At 41.8% G+C, this 16,964-nt stretch overlaps 1 protein-coding gene across 3 annotated transcripts in view; it reads left to right on the forward strand.

The window, feature by feature from the left end:
- Window positions 1–16,964, forward strand: part of LOC143290382 (arf-GAP with GTPase, ANK repeat and PH domain-containing protein 1-like) — a 77,652-nt gene that overhangs the window by 7,282 nt on the left and 53,406 nt on the right. For 2 of the 3 annotated variants that reach the window (XM_076599767.1, XM_076599768.1), the window contains exons 1-4: window positions 1–67; window positions 731–816; window positions 1,781–1,922; window positions 16,215–16,349. The exon at window positions 1–67 is cut by the window's left edge and continues 16 nt beyond it. In XM_076599767.1, coding sequence (XP_076455882.1) covers window positions 46–67; window positions 731–816; window positions 1,781–1,922; window positions 16,215–16,349 — 385 coding nt within the window. In that variant the 5' untranslated portion in view covers window positions 1–45. The remainder of the gene's footprint in view (window positions 68–730; window positions 817–1,780; window positions 1,923–16,214; window positions 16,350–16,964) is intronic. The other variant, XM_076599769.1, reaches the window with a different exon arrangement.

Below are 16,964 nucleotides of genomic sequence, written 5' to 3' on the forward strand. Positions count from 1 at the left end.
AGTGGCAAGTCTGCTCTTGTTCATCGCTATTTGACTGGCTCATACATGCAAGAGGAGTCCCCTGAAGGTGTGTGTGTGTGTGTGTGTGTGTGTGCATGTCCTTGTGATTGTGGTATTATAAATGTGAGTGCACATGTATTTTATGTGTGTATCACTGTATGACTGTGCATATCTGCGTGTGTGTGTGTGTGTGTGTGTGTGTGTGTGTGCATGTCCCTGTGATTGTGGTATTATAAATGTGAGCGCACATGTATTTTATGTGTGTATCACTGTATGACTGTGCATATCTGCGTGTGTGTGTGTGTGTGTGTGTGTGTGTGTGTGTGTGTGTGTGTGTGTGTGTGTGTGTGTGTGCATGTCCTTGTGATTGTGGTATTATAAATGTGAGTGCACATGTATTTTATGTGTGTATCACTGTATGACTGTGGATATCTGCGTGTGTGTGTGTGTGTGTGTGTGTGTGTGCATGTCCTTGTGATTGTGGTATTATAAATGTGAGTGCACATGTATTTTATGTGTGTATCACTGTATGACTGTGCATATCTGCGTGTGTGTGTGTGTGTGTGTGTGTGTGTGTGTGTGTCAGTGCATTTGTGAAAGCATTTTACATGCACAGGGTACTCACACATACATGTAGTGATGTACATCATGTGATTGAATGTGTTATCAATAGCATCAGTAGCATTTGTATTATTATTATTATTATTATTATTATTATTTTTTATATCAGGGGGACGATTCAAGAAAGAAGTGATCATTGATGGCCAGAGCTATCTGCTGTTGATACGTGATGAAGGGGGTGCTCCAGAGATGCAGGTGTGTACTTTTTTTTTCTTTTTTTTCCCCCCATTTACTTTCACTTCTTTCATGATTTTTTTTTTAACATTCACTTTTGGCTAGTTTTATCATTTTGTCAGGTATGATTTTATTATGATGATGTCTGATATTGATATGTGTTATATATTTCTTTATCAGTTTATGTATATTTTCTGTATGTGTACATGATCTATCATGTTCATGCAAAGACACAGACACAAGACACAGACACACACAGACACAACAGACACACACGCACACACATTGTTATGGTTGTTGGAAAGTTGTGTTTGTTCAGAAGCAGTCCATGCCACATGAACTACATTGGCACTGTATCCTCTACAGCCCCATAAGTGGCAAGAGGATCAACCAAAGTGTCATGCTTTGGCAACACCTGATCCTTAGCATCCCCTACCTCTGTATTTCTTTTTTTCAAATTCCATGTGTTTTTTTTTTGTGTGTTTTTTTTTTTGTGGTTGTTCTTTTCTTCTTCTTTTTTTTTTTTAATAATTTTTTTAAATTTATTATTATTATTTTTTTTTTACTGAAACAAAGGATTTCATTTTACATTGGAAAGCAAAATAAGCCTTTCAGATATCAGTGTGTTTGTAAATGAATAGATGATAATTATAATTTTAAAAGAAGAAATATATATATACCAGAATGTATTACATTGTATTGTATTGTATTACTCTTTTGTCACAGTAGATTTCTCGGTGTGAAATCTGGGCTGCTCTCCCTGGGGAGAGTGCTTGCTACTGTGCAGCTCCACGTATTGTTTCTCCATTTTTTTTCTGCCTGCAGGTGTATTAGTTTTCCAGACATAGTGGATTTTTCTACAGACATTTCCAGGGACAAACTTTTTTGTTCTGTGGGTTTTTTAAACTTGCGAGAAGTGCAGTCTGCATTTGGGACTTTGATGATATAGATTTTGTATGTATAAATATATTAATTCTATTTGCAGTTTACCCATTGGGTGGATGCAGTCATCTTTGTGTTCAGCCTGGAGAATGAGATCAGTTTCCAAGCAGTGTACAGTCACTATGCTAAGATGGCCCAGTATCGAGACACCAAGGAGATTCCCCTGATTCTGGTCGGCACGCAAGGTCAGTCAGTGCTCTGGGGGATGAGTAGTGATGCCAGCAAACTTCTTTGGAATTATTTTACTGTTTGTTTGTTGTTGTTTTTTGTGTGTGTGTTTTTGTTTTTTTCTTTCCTACAGCTGTAATTGGAAAGTCATTGGGTTGATGGCATCTCTGCTTGCCACTATTTATTCCTAAGTGTGAATCGCTCTTGTGCTTATTTGTTGCTCTGCCTGTTTTAATGTCTTTCACTATCTGTCTTTGATTTTGTTCTGTCTCATTCTGACTTCCGTGAATCAACGTCTGGGTTTGTCTCTCTTTTTTGTTTGTTTTTTTTTTTTGTATTTTTCTGTTTCTTTTTCTTTTCTTTTCCTGGTTTCTCAGAATATGTCCCCCCACCCTTCCCCCTTGCATTTCTCCATTCATACCCATCACTCTCTTTTTCCTTCTAATATTTATCTTCTATAAAAACTGTATTTATTTACTTACTGTTGGTACTGCAGAAATTTGGACATTTTCTTATTCTTATTTAATGATGCTGAATGGTGATGGGAATGTTGTTTCGGACTGTCTGACAAGGGTGTACTCTACAATTTCTTTCATAATATATCCTGGCATCAACTAGTTCTGAGAAAAACAGACACCTGCAGTGTTGGCCTGGAAATTTGAGTCACACTCCCCTGTGAAGTGGAAGTCTTTTGAGCTTGTAGTGCCATTGCACACTTAGCTTTAGGTAGGAGCTGGGCATGGTCTGGAAGATCCCACATCTGATGTGGATTGAACCCTCTTTCCCACCAGTGGTCAGTCTGCGATGCTAACCTAGTAACCACTTTGCCATGGTGGTCTGCAGTGTATCTTTTCTTGTCGATTGATTGATTGGTGCTTTAAAAGCTGAAACCGTAGTGGCAAGCATGTGAACATTATTTATTTATTATGTGTGTGTGTGTGGTGTGTGTGAGTGTGAGTCAGATGTTAATCAGACAGTAAATAGGTTTTGATAGTGTGTGTGTGTGTGTGTGTGTGTGCGTGTGTGCAGTTATTACTAGTATATATACACTTTTGGTCTCCGCCCTCCCCCCTCTCATCTTCACTTTTTCTGAGTCTGTCTGTCTTTGTTTCTGTCTCTGTCTCCGACTCTCTCGTTGTCTCTGACTCCTTTCAGTCTCAGTCTTTGTCTCTGTGTGTTTTTTATGTGTATGTGTGAGTGTGCAGATGTGTTCATGTATTTTCAGTCTGTTCCCCCAGTCCCTCTCTCCTCCATTTTTATCACGTTAACCTGCATCATTCTCTCACAACCGTGACAAAAAGAAGTTTCATTCTTCCTTTTGTTTTGGCTGGTCTCATCCTGTTTCTTGTGTGCTGTCTTATAGATTATACTGCTGTGTCTGTGAATCGTGTGCTGTTTGTGTATTTGTTTTTGTGTGTGTTATATGTGTTTCAGCTGTTTGTGTGTGTGTGTTGCATACTGTGTTTTGTGTATATATACATTACATGTGTGTGTCATGATTATGTGCGAGCATCTACACACACACCCATGCACACACCCACGCATGCATGCACAGAAGAAGGGAGGAAGAGAGAAGGTAGAGAGGGAGAAAGAGAGAAAACAGCAATAACATCAGATGTGTGGTTAGATGGAGAGGGCGCTGCTTGATGTGCATGCCTCCAACTTGAATGGATTTTATGAGAGAAAAAAAAAGGAAAACAGACTGAGACGTTATAGAGCTGTACACTAATAGTCAGAATGAAGTTGCTGATCACCCTTCATACCACTCCATCTCAATTGTACTGACGTTGAGAGGTCTTAACCAGTAGGTGGTGTTTTGTTTTCTATTTTTAATGGGTGAAATTTTTTCACAGCTGAAGTTTGTTTATGTGTGAGTGAATCGTGAAATCTGACCAGATGTCTGGGGGAGAGGAGTGGAGAAGTGAGGGGAGGGGGAGTGGAGGGGGGGAATGGGGGTGGGGGGGCGGGGGAGGGGACTGTATTCCAAGCCTACCTGTTATGAAGAGGTCTACCTGCTTGAGATATTTATACAGAATTCTTCTCCTCATGTGCGGATAGGTTGACTTTTGATGTCAGCTGGATTCTTCATTTGGGAAATCTTCATTTTCTGCAGTCAGCACTTAGGAAGGTTGTGACTATGCCACACTTTACTGCTGATGGAGATTAAAAGAACAACAAACGTCAAAAAAGAAAGAAAGAAACATAGATTAGAAAGTGCTGACAAACGCAGAGAAGGTTAAAACCATACGGTCAAATTATGGTGTGGGTTTAAAACACTTGAAAGACAAAACTCAAGGTACTGAACATGCACCCCCTTCCTTCAACCTTCAGTTTTTTTCTGCACAAGCCTGTTCAAATATTAACCCTTAGCTTCTTGTCTAAGGTAAGTGTCACTAAAGGGGAATGAGATTTCTTTCACAGAAGTGGATGAGGTCAGTGAGTCAGCCTGGAAAAGTGGATTCCTTGATTTGTCAAAAGGTGTGGGAAGGTGTCTGGCTGTGGCTTGGTTCTGCTGGGAGCCCTGTGAGAGAAAGGCAGTGTTGTACTGTGTGTAGCCTTTTTGAGATGGTGGTGATAGGTCCTGGTCCCCCCACCCCCACCCCACCCTCCCCTTAGCCTGTGTGAGAAAAAAACTTTGTTGCTGCATAAATCCTGATTTGTTTCACCTGTCTTTGGTGTGTATGTGTGAGTGTGCGTGTGTTTTGAATATAAGGCCAGAGGGCTTGGGATTTATTTCCATCACACATGCTAGGAAAAGTGGGGCAGGGCTGTCAAGACAAGGGGGCAGGGGAGGCTGGGAGAAAGAAGGGGGTGAGTCAGAGAGGGCTGGGAAAGGAGAGGGGGAAGGGTGGAGGGAGAGGGGGGTGGAGGAGGAGCCGATCACAGATTTCCTCTTTTCATTATTTATGTTTGGTGTTGTTGTTTGGGGGGTGGGTAGGTTTATATAATCATTCATTTATTAGTTAATTTTATAATTTCTTTGTTCATTGTTGTGTTGCCAGTATCATCTCACTATTTATAAAGGCAGGTTGGATGGAAGGGTTTAGATGGAATGGCAAGGGCCTAAAAGCAAGAAATTTTATACTTCTTCGTCATTCATGGGCTGCAACTCCCACATTCACTCATATGTAGACGAGTGGGCATTTATGTGTATGAGCGTTTTTACTCCACAGTGTAGGCAGCCATACTCCTTTTTCGGGGGCTTGCATACAGGGTATGTTCTTGTTTCCATAACCCACCGAATGCTGACATGGATAACAGGATCTTTAACATGCGTATTTGATCTTCTGCTTACGTATACACACGAAGGGGGCTCAGGCACTAGCAGGTCTGCACATATGTTGACCTGGGAGATAGGAAGGTGCTGTTGCCGAGATTCGAACCCGGGACCCTCAGATTGAAGGTCCAACACTTTAACCTCTCGGTTATTGCGCCCATCAAATTTTATAACAATTATATTACTTGTAATGCTGTTGAACTTTTTTCTTCAGGAGAAAGAAGAGAAAAAACACCAGAAAAACATGTGACATTTACAAAGTCTGCTGGTACAATTTCACACACACACACACACACACACACACACACACACACACACACACACACACACACACAACTGTGAGTAAGCTTTCTGTTCTGCATGTTATACTTTGCAGTAAAAACATGACTGTCAATACATTTGTTTTGGAACTAGCATGCTGGGGTTCAGTGGGGATTAGAGGGGGGTGTGGTGGGTTGGGGGAGTATTGACCAATAATCACAGTGGAGTAGTGGCCCAGTAGATTGAGCTTCTGACCTGGCAGGAAGGGTCCCAGGTTCGATTCAGGCAGGAATGGGGATTTTTTACTCTTTCCTTGATAAAGGACAGTGGTGCCAGTGGTCAGGGAGTTAGTCTTACAGATGAGACAATGAACTAAAGTCTGTGTGCAGCATGCACTCAGCAGATACAAAAGAACCCATGGCAGCCAGAGAGTTGTACCAGGCAGCATTTTTCAGAACTATGCAGGGGAACAAATATGTAGAAAGGAAAATAGGGGAGGGGGGGGGGGGGAATTTTGGTACTGTTCTGTGGTGATGTGTTCACCCAGGAGGACAGCCCGAATTTCATACAGATAGATTTATTGGTTGTGCAGGAAATTAAGTACAACACTTCTTTCTTGAATCAGTGAATTTGAAAACAGCAATTTTGCCAGATACTTGCACATGTATGTGCATCATTTTTTTGTGTTTTTTAAACACTAAAGACTCATCTTTTTAAAACCTATCTATAAGTACTCTCAGCTTCCTTTTCTCCAACACCATCCATGTCAGCTCACTTTGGATGTATGTAGAGTGGGAAAGGGAGAGTGTGAGTGGGGTGAGGGGTTTTTGAGAAAGAGTGGCCATGAATGTTTTATGTTACTTGTAATATTTTTCTTTCATGTAAAGTGCCCTGAGCTCAAAGTGAGAAAGGGCGCTATATAAATGTACACTATTATTATTATTATCATTACTATGTAGTTTTCATGTTCAAATTAGATTAAAGAAAGAATTTTAATCCCTCGCCCCCCCATCTCTAAGGGTGGTACAATATGTGACAGCTGTTTCTTTCCAGCAGTCTGTCAGAACAAGCAGGCATTGCTGTTAGTGTGGGCAGGGGAGAGCATCATGCCCAGGGGGAGTACATCCAGGATAGAAAAGAGCAGAGTGAACTCCTTTTCCTGGGAGGTGGAGTGTGAGATGAGGTGAGGTAGGACAAGCTCTAGGTTGTGTTGTGCTTGGCAGCATTGGTTTTCTCTGATAATGCCTGCCCTTCCCTGGTTCTGACCTGGGTTTGGCAGAACTGGTCAAAGATTTAGACTGGTCCGAGTCTGTTTTATGTGTATGTGTTGGTGTGTGTGTGTGTGTGTGTAAAAGCCAGAGAGAAAGCAGAAGGGAGAGAGATACATGTGTTCATGGCAACTATTTTGTGAAAGAGATGGGTCATGTTCTGTGTGACTTGGACACATTGAAATATAAATTATGAATCTATAGAAAATGCCAATAAATATGACTTTAAAGGATTTTTAGAAAGTGGTCTTGGTTGAAACTCACATTAGAAACTAGTGTGGTGAAGGAGATATATAATGATTCGTGAGAGTTCCAAGTTGTTAAGCCTGACTATTATTTTTTTTTTAGCAAGACTTAGTCTGTTATCAGACACCAAAATTTCTCTTTAAATTCTTTAATTCATTCAAAAATCAAATGACACCCAGCTGAACAGCATTGGTAGATACCAGTCCTTAAGGAACACATTCTGTAGTGACTGTCCATTTGACAAAGAAATGGCATCCAGGACAAGCAAAGCACGTCTGGTACTTGGGAAGTAATGTACCCAAGTGCTCTGTGTGTAAGCCAGGCACTTGGAATGCTCCACACCCAAGTGCTCTGTCAGCAGAGCGCACACGTCTCCTCAGAACGAAAGGAGCCCAGTATTATGGCTCTCCCCTTCCTCATGTACTCAGGTGGAGCCTGGATGAAGTGCACAAGGTGTGTGAAATAACTTTCACGTGTGTGCCCACCACATATGTACCCTTGTCATTGAAAACTTGTTAAGAGGGCCATTTTATCAATCTGATGAAATCAAGACTGCCGCAGTTCCTTTAGTTTTGAGGCACTGATCTTCAGCTTCGAGGCAGAGCTTCATTGAGAAAGGTATTTAATGTCGTCAGGATGGAGGAATAATGCATGCCCCAGAGTTTTGTTTTTGAGAAGCAGCAAGTGAAGCCACGAGAATAGTCAAAGATGCCCTCAGAAAGCAGCCTCCAGTCAAAAGAACTGGATGGTGTGGCTCTGGTTGCCGCGAGCAATCAGCAAACACTTGCAAGTTGAGTTTGTTTCAGTTGTGAGGAAGACTGGCACTGTAAACTCAGTGGCTCACAAGGATGTACTGTCACAGGGTGGTATTGACATCCATGTTAGCAACAGATACCTGCATACCTGCTTCTTTCAGTGAAACATGGGACAGCAGACCCATCTCCATGCCTACTAATGAGTTGCACATCTCTGTATCTTGTGACTCTAGGACTGAATATTTATGAATAAAAAGTGGCTTTTTGATGGTTTGATCTTCATTGATTTTTTCTTTTCAGTGCTTGCCTCGGCTTTTTTTCTTTTTTTGTTTTTCCTGTCCAAATGTTTTGAAGAAAGAAAGAAAAAAGTAGCTGTCTGCTATGTTTAGGTGGCAGGGAAGTGAGCATTGCAGAGACAGTTCCCCCTGTCTGGTTTATTCTCACTGTAAGACTGCAGGCTCCCCTGTGTGGAGATGTGGAGTGGCACTCTCTCTCACTGGGAGGCTGGCCACAACACACCGTGCCTTTTTATCTGGCTGCTGCTCATGGCTCAGGTTTTTCTGATTGCACCTGTGTTCAGAGGCCTGGTGGGTCCACAGGGTTGGAATTCCTTGTACCCCCACACCCCTCTATTTTTTTTTCTTTGTTATTTTTTTTCTCTCCCTTAATAAGTTAATTGATTTGTATCTTAAAGCAAAAAACAAAGAACAAAAACACAAAATACTTGGGGTGAGGGTGGTGGGGGGGGGGGGGGGGGGTGTCTGCTTAGGTGTCTCTGTGTATTTGTCTCTCTCTTTCTCTCTTTTTTTTTTTTTTTTTTGCAACTTGACAATTTTTTGTGACTAAGTAGTTGTTTTTTCCTTTCTTTTATAAGTAAAAATTGATGTAAACTTAGTTTTGAGTAAGAGTGAATCAGTGGTGTGTTTGTATGCTTGTTTTATGTCAGTAAGGTTCTGTTAAGTGTGTGAGTGTGCGTGCATGCGCATGTGTGTGTAAGAAATACTCTTTACTGATTCTGACCTCCCTGAAAATGGAGTTTGGCTGCCAGCTTGGTGGGGTTTAAAACGGTCATACACGTAAAAGCTGCTTCAGATACAAGTAAACATGGGAGTCGCAACCAGTGAACAAAGAAGAAAAAGAACTGATTCTAACCTTTTCTGTAGTGCATCAGACCTATATATATATATATATATATATATATATATACCCCCTCCTTTTCTGATATGTATGTGTGTGTATATAATTATATACATCTTTCCAAAGCCTTAGCACCTACCCTCCAACCCCAGCCACAGCTCACTTAATGTGTGTAATAGGGATAAAACCTTAGAAGATAGCTTGTTGCTGGAACTGCCATCCAGTCTACTGAACTGTGATCACACAGTCCCTCTCCCCCTCTCCCTACCCCTGTCTGTCAGCTTGTGGTGCCCTGGCTGCCAAAACCCACACAGACCCCTTCTGTTGGGGTGTTAGAAGGAAAGAGAAAAAAAAAGTGTATCTTTCTCACCAGAGGCCTGTGGAAAGGTATTTCTTTCATCTTGCTGACTTCTCTGGCGTTTTTTGATTGGCACTGGTAGTTCGTTGGCATGTCTGTGTGGTTCAGCTTTCTCTCCCCGCCTCTCTCTGCTATGCTCTGATTCTGTTCCTTTGAGGTGGGTTAGAATGTTGTTAGTTTCCATAGTGAATGGCGAGTGGTGTGTTGGGAGAGTGAGTTTGTGATGTGAATGAATCGTTAGTATGTGATGTGAATGAATTGTGTGTGTGTGTGTGTGGTGTGTGTGGACAAGGGAAGCGTGTGAGTGTCAGGCGTGCTATAACTTCTGTAACTACAAGCAACATAATTTGGTTTGAATGTATGAGTGGGCATGGAAGTAACGCTACTGAAAGTGAAACCATGCAGATGATTATGCACACACCCCTATCCCCGACAGAAAAAGGAGAGAAGAAAGAGGAAAAAAGTGGTAGATGTATATAAATACATGGAAAAAAGTGTATGTGGTGAGTGGTGTTGAATGAGTGTGTGTGTGGACCAGGGATGGTGAGTGTAGGATGTGAATGCACACAGATGAGGGGGGATTGGTGAGAAGTGTTGTGAATGAATGTGTATGGTATAGAGAATTTTGTGCTCATGGAATTGGGGATGGTGTGTGGTATGATGTGACTGAATGCGTGTTGTGTGTCAGTGTGAGCGTATTGTTTTCTTGTGCAGTTAAACATAACAAGAAACATTCAGTCTGTTGGTTAATTTGTGAGAGCTTGCTTTTGCATGTATGTGTGTGTAAGAGTGAGTGTCCAGGTTTTCATTCACATGTTCATACAAACTGAGTGTGTGTGTGTGTGTGTGTGTGTGTATTCACACATGCAGTTGTAGTAGTGCAGGAATGTGTGTGGGCATACAAAGTATCGCTTGTAAGCATGTGTTGTCAATCCAAACTAAACAGCTGTATAGCTGGAATGTTGGATGTCACAAAGGCCAGATGGGCAAAGCAGGGGGGTTGGAAGAGGGACTGGGTTGGGGTGAGGGTGGAGGGGGCAAGTCATGAAATAGGGGCACAGCGCTCTGCCTTGGCTTTCTCTTTCACACCTGCTGTGGTGTTTTCCCCCCATAGATTGGATCTCTCTGTCCCTCTGTCAATCTCTCTCTTTTCTGCTTCTCTCTGTGTCTGTCTGCTTGCCTCTCTCTCTTCTCTCTGCTCCCATCCTCCCCTCCCCCTGTGTGTGTGTGTGTGTGTGTGTGTGTGTTTCCTGAGACATTTTCTGCAGTCTTTTGTGGGACAAAAAAACATACAAAGAAAGAAGTTTCCACTCATCCTGAACATGGCTTACTTGGAGGCAGTCTGCATATTTTTGAAGCATCACTAATTCTACAGGATGTATATTCTACACAGTATATTATAGATTTCATATAAATGCATACAGTTTGTGAAAAATTCCCATCATTTGTGTATGGACTGGTGGCATTTTCAGATGTTTTTGTGGCTCTGATGTGGAATACAGGATGTTTTTAAATGCATCTTTTGACTGTGCTCTCTCTCTCTCTCTCTCTCTCTGTGTAGTGAAAGAACATGTAGGTAGGCAGATGTAAGTAGGCAGATCTTGCACATCTCTTGAGCAGAGACTAATAGAATAGAACAGATCTTTATTACCAAGTGTACCGGGGTCACAAGGAATATTAGGGGGGATAGTACATAACAAGGTACGAACATCGAAAATCATGATACACAAGCGCAGATACAGTAGAAATTAGGATATATGTATGTGCATATAATTATCAGTACAAAAACTTGTGCATACTCACACATGCACGCACGCACTCACACACACACACACATGTATGCACGCATGCACACACACACACACACATATACACACACTCTCTCTCTCTCTGTCTCTCTCTCTCTCTCTCTCTCTCACACACACACACACACACACACACACACACACACACACCACACACACACACACACACACACACACACACACACACACACACATGTTTGAACAGAAGCCGCATATTACGTGTGGATGGGGCTGATGACCAGATCTTCAGGTAGATGGTTGTTGATTGCACAGTTCTGTTTATCATACTGGATTTGTTCGAGAGACGGGGCATTGACTGCTTTGGGGAAAAAGCTATTTGCGAAGTGACAGGTTTTCGTCCTTATACTTCTGTACCGTCGACCAGAGGGGAGCATCTCGAAAATCCCAAAAGCTGGATGTGATTCGTCCTGGCTGATTGATTTTGCTTTTTTGAGTAGCCGCTTATAATATATGTCATCTAGAGAAGGTAGATCAGCTCTGATAATCTTGGTGGCAGTTTTTTACGATTCTGTTCAGGGCTGCAACTTCTGCCTTGAAAATGTTTCCGTACCAAACAGTAATAGCGAAGGTTAGCACACTTTCAATGACTGCTTGGTAGATATCAGCCATGATTTCTTTTTTAATTCCGAATTTTTTGAGGCGCCGAAGAAAGTACAGGTGCTGTTGTGCTTTCTTAACCATTTTTTCCGTATTTTTCTCCCATTTCAAATCGTTGGAAATGATCAGTCCGAGAAATTTTGAGTTGCTGATGATCTCTACTTCCTTGTCTTCAGTGACAAGTGGTAAGGGGTCAGATCTGGTCTTTCTGAAATCTAAAATTAATTCTTTTGTTTTCAGTACGTTGAGTTCTAAGTTGTTTTGATCACACCAGCTGACAACAGACAAGTTCCAGTACTTCTTCCCTGTATTTTGACTCAACACTGTAATCAGCCGTTCTAGAGTAGTATCGTCAGCAAACTTGACCATGGTGTTACATTCAGTTGCGTTGCACAGTCATGTTTGAATAGTGAGTACAACAGTGGGGATAGAACACATCCCTGAGGGGTGTCTATGTTGAGAATGCATGTGGAGGAGGTGAGGTCACCAACTTTTTAACAACTTGCAGTCTTTATCTTAGAATATCTAGGATCCATGCACAAATTGATTCAGGCAGTGAGAGATCTTTCAGTTTAAAATATAGTTTTGATGGCACTATTGAGTTGAACGCAGAGCTGTAGTCAATGAAAAGGATCCTCGCATAGCTGTTAGGATTTTTGAGATGTCTGAGGACGTGGTAGAGACTATGCAAATGGCATCTTCAGCTGATCTGAAAGATGGTGAAAAAACTCTATTCCAATCCCTTCACAGACCATGTTCTCCTGAGATTTGAACCCAAGACATCTTAAAATTAGAGGAAGTAAACTCTGTTGAAAGCTAAAAGCTCAGTGCTTAAACCACACTGATGTTCAGCCTGTGGCTTATGAGCCAGACCAGAATCATCTTTTCATCAGTTTTATATTTCAGTAACATTCCCCCGCCTCACTTTTCTTCCCACCACACCACACCTCATCACCCTGTCTTGATATCCTCTTCAGATCTTTTTCTTCCTCTTAAATTTTCATTCAGAAATATTATGGTGAATGAATGGCAGCAGTCTGACCCAAAATAAACATTTGAGATTAGGGAGTATCTTGATCAGTATTCTACTCACTATGCTTCTGCAGTAGATATGTTTTAGCATTATCGTTCTGATTATGAAAACTTTCTTTTTTAGTTGTTTTATTTTTTTTAATTTACTTTTTTACTTCTTTTTTTTTCAACGTTTGGTTTTAGACATGTGTGTTTCCAGTATGTTTGTCTGTGCTGGAAATAACATCAAATGAAAAATGACGAAACAGGAAATTAATTTGCTAACAACCCTTGCAGTGATTATCAAAGCCCCTGATACAAGTTTGTGATTATGTTGTTGTTGTTTTTTTTTTTAAGAAGTACCGGTTCCTGTGTGAAGTACAATTTTCATACAAACAAATTGATGAGATATGATGGGAGTAGTGATTATTGCTTTCTTTGTTGTTCTCATTTATAAGTATAAAACTAAGATCACTTGGTTCTTGAGGAACTCAGCAGTAAGTGTGCTTGTGTCTGTCCATGAATTATAAATTTTTTGCCTGCCTATGAGCAAGCAAACTCATAACATGGACATTTGGGGTTGGGGTAAAAATTTTGATTCAGATCAATAAGAATATGTCATGGCCTTAGAATATGTCATGGCCTTAGAACATGTCATGGCCTTTTCATTTTTGTCCACATCTTTAATTATCTGTACCTCGTAATGATCCCCTATCCCAATATTTTGTTGTTTTTGTTTTTCTTCCTAACCATATTTCCTCCTGACTGCTGTCTTTAAAGGCACTCAAGCACTGGTTTTAGAGTGGTATGAAAACCAGACATTTGGACAAGGCACAGCTGCAAGGTGCATAAAGATGGGTAGACTGGGGGTGTCAGTGAAGGGGAAAGAGAGACATGTGCTACAAACCCAACCCGTGGGGGCAGGTCAATTTCACGCTGGAATGAATCCTGTTCCATACCACATGCAGACCACAGCATGAGGTGTCTGTGGGATCCAGGCACATCCCCACATCGCAGGGTCAGGTTACAGTCTGGGGGAGAGTCTGGCCTGTTGAAGAAATGATCTGTTGTTCTGCTTGCCTACACTCCTGTTGCCTGTCCTCGCCATCTCACTATTGCCTATGATTACTTACCCCCCTATTGCCGACCCCCTATTGCCCAGCATCACCTATCCTATTGCCTACCCCCTATTGCCTAGCATCACCTATCCTATTGCCTACCCCCTATTGCCTAGCATCACCTATCCTATTGCCTACCTCCTATTGCCTAGCATCACCTATCCTATTGCCTACCCTCTATTGCCTAGCATCACCAACCCCCTATTGCCTAGCATCACCTATCCTATTGCCTACCCCCTATTGCCTAGCATCACCTATCCTATTGCCTACCTCCTATTGCCTAGCATCACCTATCCTATTGCCTACCCTCTATTGCCTAGCATCACCAACCCCCTATTGCCTAGCATCACCTATCCTACTGCCTACCCCCTATTGCCTAGCATCACCTATCCTATTGCCTACCCCCTATTGCCTAGCATCACCAACCCCCTATTGCCTAGCATCACCTGTCCTATTGCCTACCCCCAATTGCCTAGCATCACCTATCCTATTGCCTACCCCCTATTGCCTAGCATCACCAACCCCCTATTGCCTAGCATCACCTGTCCTATTGCCTACCCCCTATTGCCTAGCATCACCTACCCCTCTATTGCCTACCCCCTATTGCCTAGCATCACCTATCCCTCTGTTGCCTACCCCCTATTGCCTAGCATCACCTATCCCTCTGTTGCCTACCCCTTAATGTGCACCCTTCTACCCCACTATTGCCTTCCCCTCACCTACCCACCCACCCCCAATGCCTGTCATTACTTATCCCCCTATCTACCTATCCTTGCCTGTCCTCGCTTTACTCTGTTGCCTATCCTCACCTTTCCTTCTTTTGCCTACCCCCTTATTGCCTGTCTCCTCACCTGTCCCCACTGACTTACCTGCTTATTGCCTATCCTCACCTATCCACACATATTGAACCCCAAAATCCTTTAATAAACACATACACACATGTGCGCGCACAGACATGCTCATGCATGACTGTCAACTTACATACATGAACATACAAGGGGAGAGAGGGTGAGCGAATGAATCTGCCATTTGGCAGATGACGGTAATCCTTACTATGATGGGGTTGGTGTAGCAGCAACTTGTGCCTCCCTGGATGTGCTCTGACAGACTGAGGTGTTTCGTTTGTCCCTTTCCTGACCAGATCTTACATATATGCACTTTGGAAGGGAAGTTGTGGAAGAAGTTCCATTTGAAACAAGTCGACAACTGTCACATAATAGCCAAAGATGTAACAGTTCTTATATAGCAGCCAGTGAAGTTACTGGTAATAATTTTACAAACATTACATTTCCTTAAATGTTCCGTTTTTGGTTTCTGACTTGTCTGTCAGTGTCAGTCTGTTTTTCTGTCGCTATATGTTTATCTGTAAGTTTTTATGTGAGATATGCATGCACACACACACACACACACAGAGGTTAGGTATTACTTGTGTGGATTTTTTAAGCATACACTGAGATGATAAAATGCATGATAAAATCATGATTATATACATAATATGACAACACTCATAAACTTTTGTTAATGACACCTTATACTGTGCCAAGGGAAGCAGGTGGATAGCATGTGGGTGTGTGGGAGAGGGAGGAGTGAGGGAGAGTACAAACACTACAAAGGACATCGGCACTGACAGATGTTAACTGCTGTCGTATCATTGTATTTGTGCAATTGATAGAACTTTGAAGCAGTGAATCAAGAGAAAATGACACCTTTCTTCAAACCTGTCAGTCCAGTTCTGTCCTGTGTGAATTATCAATGATGACTCATGGACAGTCTGTATTTCCTTCTGTCTGTGTTTGTAGTCTGTCTCTTTGTCTATCTATCTCATAAACATGAAAGAGAAATTAAATGTTGCTGTGGAGTCTGTTGTGCAGTCCATGATGGCACATCTCTGTGTCCTGAAATTCCAGTAATTGTAGTCTTTGTCGATCCTGTGTTTAATCATGAAAGTGGAGATTACAACGTAGTTGTGGTTTTCTGTCAGGTGGCCCTGACTTTGATTTACGTTATCAGGTTATGTGAGTTGTTGTGGATCTGAATTAGATAAACACTTACATTTTTACACCACTGGACAAAAGATTGTGGCTTTGTGAATGGTAACATTAGTATGTCTGTGTGTCTGTCACTGATAAAGAAAACAAGTCAGACATGCACTTCTGAACAATCTGCTGCCACCATTCAGATTGCTTTGTTTCTTACGCTATAGTTACAGCCCTACCAACCACACATGACTATCATTTGAATGAGTCATATTATGGATTCAAGAGAAAAAACATTTGGTACAATGAAAAAGATTGAAGTCACTCACTGGGATTAAACAGCATTATTTGTCCCAAATCCAAGCAGTTTACACAGTTGAAGTACTTCTGCCATCAGTTTGAACGGGAACCCCCACATTATTGCAAAGATGTTATTCCTTAAAATCAAACTGCTAATATTTCTTGTCTTTCTTTTCCAGATGCTATAAGCGAGAGCAACCCTCGAGTTATTGATGACACGCGAGCACGCAAGCTGGCCAACGACCTGAAACGCTGTTCCTACTATGAGACGTGTGCTACATATGGGCTGAATGTGGAAAGAGTCTTTCAAGATGGTGAGCACTTTGCAGATTAATTATTTTGTTTGTCACATTGTTTCTATTAGAACAATAATGATGACATTAACCCCTAGGCTGCCTGCATGACGAGATAACTCGTCATGGCAAGCATGTATGCTTCGCTGCCTGCATGACGAGATAACTCGTCATCGAAATATTCTGACTTTTCCCTGGTTTGCATTCACTTCCTTGGCAAAAATAGTGGTAGCTTTAGCCTGGGGAATCTCTCTAGATTCTATTCATAGCTAGAAACCCCATCTACGTCATGAAGCAGTCCTTTATTTGAACGTTTTGGTTGGGTCACTGTCCAAGTGTTTGCCTGACTTCTCTCCTCGCTCGCTCAACAAAATGTCGGACTGACGCCGTGCTCAAGACATGCGATCGTGACGAACTAAATCAACCATGATTTCTTTCTTTAGCTGATGCTCAGAAAGAATTGAAGCGTCAATTCGAAGGAGAAGATAGAGATGAACATTTATAGGACGATCTGATAGAAAATAAATGAATAATGAAGAGAGTGGCCACGATGCGACTGTCAGTGAGTGATGCCGGCTGTACAGATCTTAGCAGACGACAGATGACCGAATTAGCAGCAGAGCGATAGTCTTGGCA

This window comes from Babylonia areolata, chromosome 15, assembly GCF_041734735.1.
Source record: "Babylonia areolata isolate BAREFJ2019XMU chromosome 15, ASM4173473v1, whole genome shotgun sequence".
Taxonomy (NCBI): Eukaryota; Metazoa; Mollusca; class Gastropoda; order Neogastropoda; family Buccinidae; genus Babylonia; species Babylonia areolata.